General features: G+C 48.4%; 1 protein-coding gene across 3 annotated transcripts in view; it reads left to right on the top strand.

The window, feature by feature from the left end:
* Slc28a1 (solute carrier family 28 (concentrative nucleoside transporter), member 1) overlaps positions 1–16,083 on the top strand; it is a 41,552-nt gene extending 25,469 nt beyond the window's left edge. For all 3 annotated transcript variants that reach the window (XM_005381488.2, XM_013512687.1, XM_013512686.1), the window contains exons 12-18: positions 10,713–10,843; positions 12,442–12,610; positions 12,705–12,902; positions 15,206–15,287; positions 15,498–15,596; positions 15,669–15,780; positions 15,992–16,083. In XM_005381488.2, coding sequence (XP_005381545.1) covers positions 10,713–10,843; positions 12,442–12,610; positions 12,705–12,902; positions 15,206–15,287; positions 15,498–15,596; positions 15,669–15,780; positions 15,992–16,064 — 864 coding nt within the window. In that variant the 3' untranslated portion in view covers positions 16,065–16,083. The remainder of the gene's footprint in view (positions 1–10,712; positions 10,844–12,441; positions 12,611–12,704; positions 12,903–15,205; positions 15,288–15,497; positions 15,597–15,668; positions 15,781–15,991) is intronic.
* Positions 16,084–16,680: the final 597 nt, after the last annotated feature.

Here is a 16,680-nt window from a genome sequence, read left to right as displayed (position 1 = left end):
CCGCTGAGCTAAACCCCCAGCCCCTTTTCTGAGTTCTTTATATATTCTAGATATTATTCCTCAGTCTGAGGAATAGCTGGCCACACTTTTTCCCCATTCTGTAGGTTCTCTCTGCACTCTGTTGGTTCTTCTAGTCACTGTGCAGAACCTTTTGAATTTGATGTTATTCCCTTCATTGATTCTTGATGTTATATCTTGTGCAACTGGGATTCTGTTTAAAGTCCTTGCCTATGCCTATGTCTTTGAAATTTTGACATATTTTGTCTTCCAGCTGATTAAGTAATTATGTCTTATTATTTAGGTCTTGGACCCATTTTAATTTTAGCTTAGTACATGGAAGAGATATGGGCCTAGATCCAGTCTTTTGCATATGTATGCTGGTTTGCACAGCACCATTTATTAAAGAGACTATCTTCCCTCCAGCCTGTGGGCCCTTGTCAAAGATCAGATGGCTGAATGTGCCAGAAATTGTTCCTGCATCCTCTATTCTGTTCCACTGATCTATAGTCTGTTTTTGTTCCAGTACCATGCTGTTTTTATCACTATAGCTTTGTAGTATAACTTGAAATCTGGAGTTGCTTTGCTCATCAGGAGTTGCTTTGCTCATCAGGAGTTGCTTTGCTCTTGTTGCCCAGGATTGTTTTTGCTATTCTGGGTCTCTTCTGATTCCATATAAATCTTAGGATAGTTTTCTCTAGTTCTGTGAGGAATGCTGTTGGTATTTTGATTAGGACTGTATTAAATCTATCAGTATCGGTAGCATAGCTGTTTTAACAATATTCATTCTGCCTATCCAAGAATTGGGATTGTCTTCCATTTTCTGGTGTTCTTTTTGATTTCCTTTTTCAGAGTACCGTATTTTTCACGGTAGAGTTCTTTTACTTCCTTGGTTAGATTAATTTTTTAAGTATATCATTTTTCTTGGTGATATTTATAAAGAGTAGTTTTCCTAATTTCTTTTTTGGTGAGTTCATTATTGGTGTACAGGAATGCTATTGGTTTTTGTGTGTTGATTTCATATCCTGCTACACTACTGAATTTGGTTATTAATTCTAGGAGTCTTTTGGTAAAATTTTTTGGATCTTTTGTATAGAGGATCATGTCATCTGCAAATAATGATAATTTGATTTCTTCTTTTCCTATATATGTCCCTTTTATTTCTTTTTCTTATCTATCACTCAAAAGTTTGAAGTACCACAATAAACAGGAGTGGTGGTGGTGGACATCCTTGTCTTCTTTCTGATTTTAGATGAAAAGCTGCCCATTTTTCTCATTAACATGATATTTTCAGTAGGTTTGCCATAAATTATTTTTATCAGATTGTGATAAGGTTCTTCTATAGCTATTTTTTTCAGGGTTTTTTTTTTATCACAAATGGATATTGGATTTTGTCAAAGACTTTTTCTGCATCTCTTGAGACGGTCGTGTGATTTTTACCCTTGTTTATGCTTATGTGATGAATTACATTTATTGATTTACATATATTGAACCATCCTGTAGCCCTAGGATGAAGCTTACTTGGTCATAGTATATGATCTTAATGACCATAAGATCATGACAAATGACAAACTATGGTTAATGATTTGTTGCATTCCATTTACCAGTATCTTGTTGAGGACTTTTGTATCTATGTTCATTAAAGAGATTGGCCAGTAGTTTTCTTGTTTAGTTGAGTTCTTCTCTGATTTTGGAATCAGGAATCTCTTTCAATTTCACTGAGGTTTGAGGAGTATTACCGTTAGATCTTCCATGAAATTCTTATGGAATTCAGGGGTGAATCTATCAAATCTTGGGCTTCTCTTAGCTTGTAGTTTTTTTTTTTTTAATTATTACTTAGTAAATTATTACTGCCTCAATTTCACTGCCTGTTATTTTCTTGTTCATGGTTTTTATATCTTCTTGGTTCAGTTTGGATAATTCATATGTATCTGGGAATCTATCTATTTCTTCTTGATTCTCCAGTTTATTGGACTACTGGTTTTTGAAGTAGATACTAATAATATTCTGGATTTCAGTGGTGCTTGTTTTGATTTTTACCTTTTTTTGTTTCTCATTGCAATCAGTTGGGTCTTTTCTTTCCTTCTTTTGGTAAGACTGGCTAAGAGTTTGTCTATCTTGTTTTTTTTTTTTAAGAACCAGCTCTTCAATTCATTGATACTTTGATTTGTTTCTTTTGTCTGAATTTCATTAATTTCTGCTATAATCTTCATAATTTTCTACTTGTACTAGCTTTGTATGTGGCTTGTTCTTGTCTTTCTAGGACCTTGGGGTGCATCATTAGGTTATTTATTTGAGCTCATTCTGTTTTTCCGATGTGGGCATTCATGCTATAGATTTCTCTCTTAGGGCTGCTTTCACTGTGTCTCATAAGTTCTGGTATGTTTTACTGACATTATTGTTTGATTTGAGAAACTGTCTAACTTCTTCCTTGATTTTTTTCTGTGATTCATTGATTATTCAAGAGTATATTGTTAGCTGGGCATGGTGGGTGGCACATGCCTATAATCCCAGCACTCAGGAGGCTGAGGCAGGAGGATCATTGTGAGTTCGAGACCAGCTTAGACTAGAAAGTGGGCTCAAGGCCAGCCTGAACTGCATAGCGAGACCATGTCTCAAAAAAAAAGAGTATATGGTTTGTGGTTTCTTTGGTCATTGATTTCTAGTGTGATTGCACTGTGATCTGATAACATGCATGAGATGATTTTGAGTGTTTTGTATTTATTTAAGCACGCTTTATGGATTACTATGTGGTCCAACAGAAACTTCCTTGTGTTGCTGAGAAGAATGTGTAATCTGTTGTCGGGTGGAACACTGTCAATACACATTAAGTCCATTTGTTTGAAGGTATGGTTCAACTCTGATATTTCTTTTCTTTCTTTATTTATTTATTTATTTATTTATTTTTTTGGTTTTTTGGTTTTTTTCTGGTACCAGGAATCGAACTCACAACCTCGCACTTGCCAGGCAGGTGCTGTGCCGCTGAACTAAATCTCCAGCGCCAACTCTGATATTTCTTTGTTGATTTTTTTTGTCCACTTGTGATAGGTTGGTATTGAGGTTTCCTGCTATAATTGTGCTGATGTTGTCTGGTCTTTTATGTCCAGTAAAGTTTGTTTCATAAGGTTGGGTATGGTAGTATTCGGTGCATATATATTTACAAATTGTTATAACTTCCTATTTAATACTTCCCTTAACCAATATTTAGTGACCTTCTTTGCCTCTTCTGATCAGTTTTGGCTTGAAGTCTTTGTCTGAGAATAGGATAGCTACACCAGCTGACTTTGGGGCTCCTATTACATGGAATATTGTTTTCCATCCTCTGATTAAATGTGTTTCTTTTATTCTGCTCCTAAATTCTTGTTTGTGCAGCTTATAAATGACAGTGACCTTGTATGTCAAATTCCAGCAGAGTGAATGGACCCTTCGAGCCAATCACAATGCAACCCTCTTTCCCTGAAAATGAGACCTAGCCAGAAAATAATCAACCTTGAAAGCTAGAGATTAAAAATTCTAGCCCTTAGTCAGGCATGATGGTGCACACCTGTAATCCCAGCACGCAGGAGGCTGAGGCAGAAGGATCACTGTGAGTCTGAGGCTAGCCTGTGCTACATAGTGAGTTCAGGGTGCTCCATAGTAAAACCCTGGCTCAAAAGACCAAAAAAAAAAAAAAAAAAAAAAAAAGCTAGGCCCTATCACCCTATTCTTGCCTTACTGGCCTTACTAAGTAGCTACCAAACAAGAGAATAGTGATGGCAGGTAAGGCATGGCTGATTGAGGCTGACATTTTTTTATCTCTAGTTTTCAAAGTAGATTATTTTCTGGCTAGGTCTTACATTTGGGGAAACAATCCTCATGGCAGGCAGAGTCAGGTCTTCAAGTATGTCTCCTACAAAGTACCTGTTAATAATGCTTTGCATTAATAGCCACGCATAGTGGTGCATGTCTGTAATCCCAGCACTCTGGGAGGCTGAGGCAGAAGGATTCCAAGTTCCAGTCCAGCCTAGGCAACCTAGCAATTTAGCAAAGGGCTGGGGATGTAGCTCAGTGCAAAGGCCCTGAGTTTAATCCCTGGTCGTGCTTTCATTTGTAAAATACCTTATACCTATTTGTGTTTTCACATTCAAATCTTCAAAAATATTTTCCCCTTAACTATCAAAGATATTTTTGGTTATGGTGGAAGTGAATAAAGTTTTTAAAAATCTCTTTTCCTTGCTGGATATGGTGGCACATGCCTATATTCCCAGCTATAGGAGGATTCCCTGTATCCAGGAGTTTGAGGCCAACATGAGCAACGTAGCAAGAGAGTGAGACCTGTCTAAGGAAAAAAAAGTAGTCCCATGGGTGACTGCTTTCAGTAGCTTAGAATAACTCCAAGTGTGACTTATGGTCAAGTATTACCATCACCTGAGAACTTGTTAGAAATGCAATTTTTTTCTTTTTTGGAACCCAGGGCCTTCTCACTGACCTACATCCCCAGCCATTTTTTATTTTCAGATAAGTTCTTGCTAAGTTGCTAAGTTGCCCAAGCTAAGCTTGACCTTGGGATCTTCTTCCCTTAACCTCCACAGTACCAGATTACAGTCATGTCCTATCATGCCCAGCTAGAAATGCAAATCCTTGGGCCCACTGCAGGGCTGCTGAGTAAGAAGTGCTAGGGCGGCCTGGCACACTGCACTGTATCCAGCCTTCCTGGTGATTCTGAGGCTAAGCTCAGTTTGAGACCTACTGAATTACAGCGATCACTCCAGGTCCTTCTGTGTGACAGGCATTTAAGTATCTTGAATGCCCTTCCTCCTCCTCTACCTCCTTCTTCTTAGTGAAATAATGCTATCTGTGATTTTCTACAGCATGCTTTTTTCTTTTTCACATTCTGAGCATGATACAAAACGGTATAAAGGCACAGGCTGACAGCACCAATAAAAAATGAAAAACCTTCTATCTAGTCAAAGTCACTATAGACAGTTCCCAAATTATGACGGCGAGGCTTTACAATTTCTTGAGTGTACAATGGTGTGAAATCATTATGGTGTGAAAATGTTTATGGTGGTGTGAAATCAACACTTGCTCAGTAGAATCATCCTTTGAACTTAGGAGGAATCACCCTTTGAACTCTCTCCCTGTCCGGGCTCGCTGTAGGCAGCATGATACCCTCTCTTGATGCCGCAGCCCCCATTGGCCCACGATCTTCAGGGCACCCAGCCGGTATTCTACAGTGGGCTGTGTGCTAAGCATTTGGCAGTTTGGGTGTGTTAAATGAGTTTTTGACTTACGATATTTTGAGTATATGTTGAGTTTATCAGGATGTAACCCAACCACAAGTCAGGGAGCATCTATGTTTTAAAATTATTGATCAGTTAATAAGTTATTAAAAGGTATTCAAGCTCACTGGTATTCAAAGAAATTAAACAGCAACAATTTCTGTTTGTTGGCAATGATGTGAACACTTTGCACACCTGTCAGCGGCAAGGTCTGGGAGCTCATCCACTTGCAGCAGGGGTGTGATTTGCCCTACGGTTTGTGGAGAGTATCGGGAATACTCCTTCCCCATGGTCCAGCCTGCAGTGTTACTGTTACCGGGTCAGGGCTTGTTCAGGTTCTTGATGTCCCAAACAAAGAACCGAGCCGGACATCCAAGAGTCACAGCAGGGTCGATGATTTATTGAAAGAGAAGAGACAAGATCCACTCCGCGGGTGAGAGAAGGCCTAGGCCTGTGAGAAGAGCTCATGGCCCCAAGGGGCCTTAGTGTTGAGGGTTTTAAACCTTGGGCTTTAAGATAAGATTGAGGGTTTTTTCTGAGGTATGACTCCTGCCAGTGAGTCTCTCGGCTTAGCCCTCCCACGGCGGGTAGAATTTTTGGCCTTTTGTGGCCGTTAGAGGAGCTGTCACTGTGTCTATAGCTAAGGAGGGTGTCAGACATCATAGTCAGAGACGAGGTGCTCAGCTTGGAGTTGGGTCGGTGGAGGGTTGCAGAAGCTCATTCACCTGGTTACCTTTTCCATTGTATTTAGATGTGGGTGGCTGCGCTGGACTAATGTTTAACTCGGAAGGTGGATCTAGTCCCAAAAAGTGGGCCCCAAGGCAAGCCAGCCTTCCCTTCTTTCTCTGGGCTTTTCCTTAGAGGCCTCCTGCCTCATTAGGAGGCGGAAATAGCCTCACAATAGTCAAAACATGCAACATTTCAACGTTATTTGTAATAGCAAATAAACCGGAAACAACCCCTGCGTCTCACACCAAGGGGCAAGGGGAGTGTGCTCAGCCCTGCAGCGCCCGCCCTGCTGCTCAGCCCCCGGAGCCAGGGACCTCAGCCCGCCTTTGCCTGTCCCGGCTCTCTGAATGCCTCGTGTGTAAAAGTGGGGGAGTGGAGTGTGGCCAACACTGTCCCCTTCTCTGGCCCCAAATTCTCATCTCTGTCCTCAAGGTGGCTGAGGGACAGGTGAGAGGACAAGCCAGCCTGCCTGCGGTCCTTCAGCCACTCAGACGTTGCGCCACACCAGCGAGCCCAGTGCCACATTCCCACAGGAGCCTGGGCAGAGCTGGTAGCCCAGGCTGGCCTTGACCTCGGTTTTCCTGTTCAGCCTCCCCGAGTGGCTGGGATTGCAGTGCGTGCCACCACACCCAGCTTTGGTTGCCCTGGAACTCTGGGGCTTTGTCTTCCAGCCTGGCACCCTCCACTCCCGTTTAAGATCCTAAAGCCCGTTGTCTGCTTTCTACCTCATTTCACCGAGGCCCAGGAAGGGCTCATCGGGTGCACCCCATGTCTACCCCACCCGTGGCTTTATTGGGAGGAATTTGGTATTTCACAAATGAAACCCCAAAACTTTCCTGCCACATTTTTCACAGTCAGTATTAGGCGAGGAGGTGCCGTAGTACATCCAGGACATCAAGCCTTTAACTGTCTTTACCTTGCTTTGGGGCTCCCAGCCAGGTGTAAGAACTTCTGCTCAATCACTGGTCATTGCTTAGAACTTCTGCTCCAGGGCGCCTTGACTCACAGTCGGGCTACACCCTGATAAACTCATCAGAAGGTGAAAAGCATGTGACTGGCCTGACCTGCCCCGCATTCTGGCCTGGCCGTGCAGTAGTACATCCTAGCACGGACTGGACTGATCCTGTAGCTGCCCGAGAGCTGCGGCTTTCTGCTGCCGCCAGCATGACAAAAGCATTGTAGTACAGACGGTGAGCCTGGGAAAGAGCCAGTTCGGCACACGCCTGTAATCCCAGCATTCTGGGAAGCTGAGGCAGGAGGATCACAAGTTTGAGCCTGGTCTGGACAACTTGCTGACTTACTTTGATCCTATCTCAAAAAAAAAAAAAAAAAAAATTAAATTAAAAAGTGCTGGGGAGGTAGCTCAGTGTAAAGGCCCTGTGTTCAATGCCCAGTACCACCAAAACAAACAAACATCAAAGCATAGTTCCTACTGAGTGCTTATCACTTAAACACAATCTTGAAGTCAAAAGTCACTGAAGCATGGTTGTCAGTGAACACCTGTGCTGGAAGAACTCTCTCCCGTCCACACAATCTGACTTAAAAACTTAGCCCCTTCCTCCCCTTCCTCAGCCCAGGCGTCCAGGCCTGGCCTCGGGCAGCCCGGTGCCCTGACAGACAGCACCTGCTTCCTATTCCCCTTCAGGTGCTGCGCCGGGATTGGCCCAGGCCGCACCTCCGTGGCTCCTTCCTTCCCTGCCTCTCCTCCCTGCCTCTGGCCCCAGAGCAGCCCTCTTCTGCCCCCAGCTGTCCCTCTGCTGCCACTGCCCCGCCTGGCCTGTCCACTGCCCGCTCCTTCCTGTACCCCTCTCTACAGCACTCTTGACCTCCTTGGCTCTGCCCTGTACCCCGAGTTCTGAGGGGCAGAGCAAGTCCCCCTGGCTCCCTGCTCCAGGCTCCTGGGTCCTGGTGACCCTCCATTCCTCTGTGGCCCCACCTCTGGCTCTGTTGGCCCGCACCCCGTGGATTGCTGCCCTCCGGGCTCCCGTAGATGGCGCCGCCTAGAGGTCACTGGTTCCTCGGGGTTCCTGAGCCCCTGAAATGTGGCCGGCCTGAGATGAGATGCAGCGTGAGACTTAGCACGGAAAAACAAGATATTCTATGAATAAGTTCATATTGAGTCCATGGGCAGAAAGAAAACAGCTGGATGTATTAAAGTACATGGGGGGCTGGGGATTTAGCTCAGCGGCAAAAGCGCCTGCCTGGCGAGTGCAAGGTCATGAGTTCAGTTCCTGGTACCGGAGAAAAACCAAAAAACCAAAAAACCAAAATAAATAAATAAATAAATAAAAATTAAAGTACACGGTTAAGATCTAAGTTCATCTCTTTCTTTTGACTTCTGAAAACGAGGCTACTGGAGAATGTATCATTAACGGCCGTGGCTCCCATTCTGCCTGCATTGGGTGATGGCGGTGGAAGCCTCCCGGATCTGCAGTCCCCACGGCTGCTTGACTGAACGGCCGCACTGCGTCGTCCCCCCGAAGGCTCAAGGGTGGGTGCAGCTCTCCCCGCTCGCCCTGGCGCTGGGCTCTCTGCTCTGGCCCAGCTCCGGCAGCGCAGGCAGGGTGCCAGTGGAGAGTTGGCCACTCATGTTCCCCTGTGACGTCCTCTGCTCAGTTTCCATATCTGTAAAATGGGCGCTTCATAGCCGTGTAGGAGTCAGAGGCAGAAGACACTTAGCTTGGTATTGGAGGAATGGCCATTCCCTTTCTGACACCCTAGGGTCAGAAGTCTATCCTGCACCTGCCCACTTCGTGATCAGTAGTTAGTTGGGTTTATTTCCTTTCTTAGTAAAGATCTTTTTGAAAATTTAAGCAGAAGGTGCTTGTTCTTGGTCTCTTTCTGCACAGTAATATTTGGGTCAGAGTGAGAAGGGGCTCAGGTGGGCAGAGAGGCCTGGGTGTTGGGTAGCAGGCTTTCTTTCCTCCCTGGGGGCCTGGATACAGATCTGCGGGTGTGCCTGCCCTGCAGAGTGGCTGGCAGTGGGTGGCCCGGGGAGCAGTGGCTGACTCAGGCAGGACTCAGGCTTTTCCACGCAGAGCTGGAAGCAAGTACTGTGGCATTTGAGTCTTGGCCACAGCTGCCCCCTGGTGGACCACGTGCAGGACCGTGACACTGCAGACTGCACCCTGCTGGGACTCAGGCCTGTAAGCCGGGTGTAATCTCCAAGCTAGAGGAAGACGCAAAGCCCTGGCAGGTGCAGTGAGAAGCCCAAGACCCCAGGTGTGGTGCTGTCCCCTGGTAGCTGGGCAATGAGGGGGCCAGCGAGTCCCAAGGCCTGGCCCAGAAAGTCCAGAGCAGGCGCAGCCCAGGGTGCACTTCCTCCTATGAGGACCGTGGTCCCGGGCCTGAATACATTGTTAAAATTTATTTTTGTCTTTTTGAGACAGGGTCTCACTATGCACTTCAGGCTGGTCCTGAGCTCACTTTGTAGCCCAGGCTGGTCTCTAACTTGCAAAGATCCTCCTGCCTCAGCCTCCCGAGTGCTGAGATTACAGGCATGCACCATCATGCCCATCCTTTTTTTAGTTTTTAAAAAATACTTGAAAAGAGGTGAGAATTTTAGTCCAAAGGGACATTCAGGAGGCATCCGTATACTAAATTTCTTGCTATCATTGATGAAACAATAACCTACTTTTGTTGCATGTCACTGAATATGCTCAGCAAGTGATATTCTGGGTTTGAAAATAATAACGAAGAAACAAAGGACAGTACGTGGGTTCAGGTGGTCGTGCCGCCTTCCTGGCACTTTCTGCCACCATTGCGGGCACTGCCGCCCCAGCCCCCAGCCTGTACATGTCTCAGCCCCTGGGGACCCTCAGCTCTTGGGGCTGAGTGGCCAAAGAGGCAGCCTAACAGGAAAGGAGTCACCTTGAGCCAAAAGATAGATGTATTCTCTTGGTTTTAGGCAGGCTGTATCCAGTCACTTGGGGGCTTAGTTTTCATTCTCTATAAAATGGGAACGACAACATTGGGAATAAGGGGAACAGCAGTTTTGCCTAACGTACAAAACTCAGGGAAGAAATAGCTACATCTTCCTGCGGCCTCTTGTGCAAGTGGTTGTGCTCTGCACAGAAAAGGAAATAGTATTGATAAGGATGGCTGCAGTCATAGCAGCGCTCACCCATGGCCCTCTTTTCTATTTTTAAAAAATATTTTATTTTATTTTATTTTTGAGACAGGATCTCACTCTGCAGTTCAGGCTGGCCTCGAACTCACGGCAATCCTCCTGCTTCAGCCTCCCAAGTACTGGGATTGCAGGCATGTGCCACCATGTGTGTAAAGTTTAAATTTTATTTTAAAAAGAAAACTAAAATTTCAAAACAAGATAATAGGGAAATAACAATGATTAATACACTGCATATTGCTATCTGTAAATTAGCTACTCAGAGTATAAGATATAGGCATTTAATTTTCCAAACAATATTAGCACAAACCTTTCTTTTCAATGAATTAAGAGAAATTAGTATAACTATCTTAACTACTGCATATGTATATACATATATATTTGCTCTCCCCTTCCTCCTTTACTCCTTCCCCCATCCCAGTTTTTGAGCAGTTTCTTCCCATTTCACAATACCTGTTGTACATTTTGGATTTTATTTACTCTTTCGGCTTCTCCCACTAGGGAGACAATACGATGTTTGCACACGCGAGTCTGGTTTATTTCCCTTATGAGTATGGTCTCCGTTGCGCCCACCATGACCCTGTCTCTCACTCCGGCAGGTCGACGCCAGCTCGCTGATCGCGGCGTCCGTGATGGCCGCGCCGGGAGCCTTGGCCCTGTCCAAGTTAGTCTACCCCGAGGTGGAGGAGGCGAAGATCCGCAGCGAGGAGGGAGTGAGGCTGAGCTACGGGTGAGGGCCGCGGGCAGTGTGCAGGGAGTGAGGGAGGGCAGCGAGGCGTGTCCTCCCCCCGTCCTGCTCGCCCATGGCAGCCTTCCTGCTGCCCAGCCTAGGGGCCCTTCGGTCACTGTCCAGGTTGTCGCGGGGTTGTTTTGCTTTGTTTTGTTTTTTGTTTTTGCAAAAGCACAGACTTCAGTTTTCGCCTGTTAACCTCCATCTCTGAGAAAGCAGGAGACCGGGGTCTGGACTAGGCACGGGGGAATGATCAGGCTCCTGGGGGTGCGGCGTGTGGGGGGCGGGTGTTAAAGTGGGTCCCACAGGTTCCAGGTCACTTCTCTGCACCTCTGAGGTCTGACCGCCAGGTGGCACCCGCACACTGATATGTGGAGTTCTGTCCTCAACCTGCCTTCCTCAGCCGTAGGGTACCGTTCTATCCTTCAAAATGCTGAAAAGAGCCAGGCATGGTGGCACTCGCCTGTAATCCTAGCATTCCTGAGGCTGAGACAGGAGGATCTCAAATTTGAGTCCAGCCTGAGCAACTTAGTAAGACCCTATTTCAAACTAATAAAAAGCTAAAGGGCTGCAGATGTAATTCAGTATGAAGACCCTAGGCTTAATTCCCAGTGCAATCAATCACTCAGTCAATCAATTGCTGAAAAGTTTTCACTTTGAACCAATGTGCTTGGGGTCACAAAGAGTAACCCTATCCTCCTGGCTGTAAGAGCAGTGCTTTATTGTGGAAAACAGACCCTGAACTGTGTTACATTTTCCAGTCTCCATCTTTAAAAAGTAAAAGAAAACAAGTGGTTCCAATAAAATATTTTACTTAACCTAATATAGCAAAATACTGTCATTTCATCATGTAATCAACATAAAAAGGATGACAGAGATACCTCACAGCCTTTTCTAACTTGTACTAATCCTTACAATCTCTTCTTTAGGCCAGGCGTGGTACCACATGCCTGTAATCCTATCACTCAGGAAGCTGAGGCAGGAGGATTGCCATGAGTTGGAGGCCAGCCAGGTTACATAGTGAGTTCAAGGCTAGACTGAACTACATAGTGAGGCCCTGCCTCAATAAATAAAACAAAACCAAAAATCTCTTCTTTATTTTACACCAACAACACAACTCAACTTGGACTAGCCTCCTTCTCAGTGGGCAAAAGCCATACATGGCTAAGGGCTTCTCCCACTGTGGGGCTGGAGATCACTCTGTGTGTGTGTGTGTGTGTGTGTGTGTGTGTGTGTGTTACTGGGGACCAAACTCAGAGCCTTCACACTGAGCTACAGCTACAGCTACAGCTCTTTTTTATTTATTTTGAGACAGGGTCTAAGTTGTCCAAGCTGAGCTCAAACTTGTGATCCTCCTGCTTCATCCTCCCAGAGCCTCCTAGAGTGCTGGGGTTATAGGCATGCACCACCACACCCGGCAGGAGAGCCTGTCTTAACGCTGTTCTCCACCTTGATCCCTTCTCTCTTCAGACCTCAAGGGATGACAGGGACACTTGGGTCCTGAGATGCTCTGTCTAGGGTTCCTCTGGGAAACCCTCCGATGGAGATCTTGCTGTGTGGGGAACGCCAGTGACGGCGGCTCTCGATCCTCACTACAGAGACGCTCAGAACCTTGTAGAAGCCCTCAGCAGCGGGGCCGCCACCTCGGTGAGGGTCGTTGCGAACATCGCCGCCAACCTAATCGCGTTCCTGGCTGTGCTGGCCTTCATCAACGCGGCGCTGTCCTGGCTGGGTACTCTGGTGGACGTCCCGGGGCTCAGCTTCCAGGTGTGGCTCTCGGGAGGTGGTCTGGGCCAAGGAAGGCTGGAGACCCAGCAAGCACCACCTGCCGTAGTGCTAGCCCTCCTCCCCCGTGTCCTAGCTCATCTGCTCCTACATCCTGCGGCCAGTGGCCTTCTTGATGGGTGTGCCCTGGGAGGACTGCCCGGTAGTGGCCGAGCTGCTGGGGACCAAGCTCTTCCTGAACGAGTTCGTGGCCTACCAGGGGCTGTCCGAGTACAAGCGGCGTCGCCTGGCTGGGGCTGAGGAGTGGATCGGTGCCAGGAAGCAGTGGATCTCGGTGAGTGTCTCGTCCCCTCCCTGCGGCTGCTCCTAAAGGGTCTGCCAGCCGCTTTCCTGGCTCCCCAGGCCTGGCTGGGACGGGCCGGTCCAAAACTATTGTTGCGACTTGTTGGACTCTCGATAATCCTCAGGGGAAAATGGCAATGGGAATGAGGAAAAGATAGACAAGAGATAAGAGCTGGGTCAGGTGGAAGTCCTCTGTCTCCTGAGTGGAGGAGAAGAACTGCCCAAGCATGGTAGAGCATTTATTTGTACCCTCGAGAGGTTGCTGTCGATCTTGCCCTCTCTACCCAGCAATCAGTTAACAAGGAGCAACAGCTTGTTTACGTGCTTCGAGGAGCTCCCGGTGTTCTCTGCCTGGCTTTGTCCCGCAGGTGTCATTTCCAGCTTCAGCCACTCCCAACACTGTATCATCTGGGGACACTGGGCAGCCTTGGGCCCTGCTGCCATCTCCCTGAGGCCTCTTGTTTGAAATCCCTGGGCTGCAGTCGCTGTGGCCTCAGCCCAGCTGCTGGCCCTGCCTCTTGTATAGGACGTGGGTGTAACACGTGCCATGGCCGCCCAAGGAGACTGCGAGTGTCCGGAGATCATCTAGGACAAAGGGGCGAGGACAACCCAGGCACTCTATATATTCTTCCTAGGTAGCCCCCACCCCAGCCATTTTGTACATACAGCTTTGTTTTTCAGCACAGATTTTACATGAAATCTTTTTCTTTGTGATTTCTTCTCTTATTTCTATACTTAGGAAGTTATTCGGTAAGTATTAATTTCCTGAAACAATGTAAGGAAGTAGTTAAGACGTTGGGCTTGGGAGTGTGACAGAACTGAGTTCAAACTCTGTCAGCCACCGCCTACTGTGTGAACTTCCTCGGTCACTTGACCACTCAGAGCCGCTATTTGATCCTTTCCAAATAGTGCCACCACATTACCTTGTAACCAGAATCATTGCTGTTCTGTTTTCTATCATTTTAGGCTGACCATGTTCTAATGACCTAGAATTGATTCTATATATGGGGTGAGGTACAGATCTGAGCCAATTTTTTTTTTTTTTCAAATTGCTCCATTGGGCTCTTAAAACTTCTTCCTGGGAAATTAAACAACTGTTCAGAGAAAACTTGGGGGGGACCACCCTGTTTAATCACCTGCTGTGGGCCTGGCAGTTCCCGCACATCACACGCTCCTGTAGGACTGCCTGCCGGTGTTTCCCTTCCACACTCTGGCCCATGAAGCCTACAGAGGCCACTGACTTGCTCAAACTGAGCATAGCAGGGTGACTGAAAACTAAGGTGAATGTTTAAATGTTAAAAATGTTGCTGTAAAAGACACATTGCCATTAATCCCCTCCAAACAGACCCCCTCACTTCAGCCACACTCATCCCACCATTCTTGCCACTTTCTGAGACAGCTCTGGAAGTCCTCTTTCCTGAGGGTCTTTAGTTGCGCTGTCCTGGTTACTTCGATATTACCCTTTTGTGCTCATTTTGACTCTGGGGAACAGCCAGACATCACACAGTGCCAGATCCGGTGTGTGGGGTGAATAAGGACACAGCATGATGTTTTAAAAAGTCTGCTTTTCCGTTGGATGGCCTTTGGCTGCAGCTTTCACTGTATTTTTATTACAACTCATAAAGACACTCACAAAAGAAGACTTCCAGAGCTGCGTTAGCAGGTGGCAAGAATAATGGGATGAGTGTGCTCAAAGAAGGGGTAGGATTTAGATTTGGGTTAGTGGCAGTGTGTCTTTTGCTATAATACTTTCGTTTGTTCCACTGTAATATATTGTTAAAATGTAACCCATGCCTGTAATCCCAGCACTTGGGAGGCTGAGGCAGGAGGATCGCTGTGAGTTTGAGGCTAGCCTGGGCTAGCTAGTGAATCTAGGCCAGCCTGAACTAAAAATCAAGATCTTATCCCCAAATAAATAAATATAAATAAAAAATAAAGTGTAACCATTCACCATGTATCTCAATCCCCCCTTGTGGGTGGGGATGAGCCGGGCAGGCAGGCTGGCTGGGCTCCCTCCCTCCGGGCCTACATGGGCTTCAGTGGGGAAGCCGTTGCCAGTACCCCCGGCAGAGGCTGGGCATGGGCGGCCGCATCACCCCCGCGCAGGGTAAAGGGAGGGCAGCAGAGGGCGCTGTGTTCTCGAGGGGTGAAGCTGGAGCCCACTAGACCTGGGAGGGCAAAGGCGGGGGTGTCACAGAGACACGGAGGTCGGGCACAGAAGAGGGGAGGACTGCGGCCGGAGCCGGGTGGTGTGGGTCCCCCTCTCGCCCCTCCTTGCCACCACCGTATCCTCAGGTCCGAGCGGAAACCCTCGCCACGTTTGCCCTCTGTGGATTTGCCAACGTCAGCTCCATCGGCATCATGCTGGGCGGCCTGAGTGAGCGCTGTGCGCCCGGGCGGGCGGTGGGCACCGGGACCTGGCAGGGGAGGGGCGGTGGGCCTCCTCTTCCAGGGAGCCTCTGAGCTTGCACCCGCTCGGGGCGGGAGATGCCATGGGGAGGAGACGAGAAGTCACGAGTGGCGCCACGCGGGGCGGAGCGGTGGGAGGCAGCGCCTCGCGGGCCCTGAGCGCTCCTGTCCCCTGCAGCCTCCCTGGTCCCCGAGCGGAGGAGCGACTTCGCGGGGCTGGTGCTGCGGGCGCTGTGCACGGGGGCCTGCGTGTCCCTCGTCAACGCCTGTGTGGCAGGTGAGGGTGGGCCTGGTGGTCCCCGCGTCCAGGTGGCTCCGGGCACCGCCTGCAGCAGCCGTCCCTCCACAGGCATCCTCTACGCGCCCAGGGGACCCGAGGCGGCGTGCGGGGGCCTCCTGAACCGCACGCTCAGCAGCAGCAGCTTCGAGGTGTACCAGTGCTGCCGCAGGGCCTTCCAGAGGTGAGGGCGCGTGGTCGGGAACCCGAGTGCAGGTAGAAATGTCCGGGCTGCAGCCATGGTGGCCAGGGCAGGAGGAGAAGGTGTGAGGGCCCAATCTGGGGAGGAAGGGTGGACCAGAGACACCAAGCAGCCCTCCCAAGGCTGCACAGCCTGGAGTTTCTCCAACAGCAGAGGTGGCCTGGAGCTCACACCACACCCTCCGTTTTTTCAGCACCAGCCTGGAGTTCAGCCCAGCCGCGAGGGACAACTGCTGCCGGTTTTACAACCACACGGTCTGTGGCTAGGGGCCACGGGTTTTTTTTGGCCCCTTGCGGGGTTTTTTTCCCCGGTTTCTTTTCCGCCCCTTCTTCTGCAGTTCCCGGGGCTTGGTTCCCCGAGTGCCGCAGGTGGGAAGGACCCCAGCCCTCCCTGCGCCCCATTTCCTCTCTCCCCAAACGTGAGTTCTTACGGTCTGTCTGGCCCCGCGCAGGGGCTCTGAGCCTTCCCTCGGGTCATGGGCGTCACACCTGAGGCCTCCGCCCTTCCAGCTCAGTCTCCTGGTGCCCCAGCCCGGAATCAGCGGCTTTGCCCCTTGGAGGCTGCTCCTGGAGACCCCTTGCCATCTGGAGACGCCCCCTGCTGCCCCAGCACCCAAGCTGGTGTCATGGGACATCACGTGTGAGGTGTTCGGAGCATTCCACAGCCCACAGGCTTGGAGGAGGGTGGCCCCAGTAAAGGGTGACGCTGTTAGGGTTTCCCTTCCTTTCCTTTATCTTTTCTTTTCTGCAGTATTTGGGTTCAAACCCAGCACTCCACCGCTGAGCTACATCCCCAGCCTAGTTTGTTTTTACTTTTGTTTCTTTTTTGAGACAAGGTCTGGCTCTGTTGTTCAGGCTGGTCTTCAATTCACTATGTAGCCCA

This window comes from Chinchilla lanigera, unplaced genomic scaffold (genome assembly GCF_000276665.1).
Source record: "Chinchilla lanigera isolate Chin_1 unplaced genomic scaffold, ChiLan1.0 scaffold00015, whole genome shotgun sequence".
Taxonomy (NCBI): Eukaryota; Metazoa; Chordata; class Mammalia; order Rodentia; family Chinchillidae; genus Chinchilla; species Chinchilla lanigera.
Note: the sequence above shows the minus strand (reverse complement) of the source record. Positions and strands in the feature narration are given on the sequence as shown.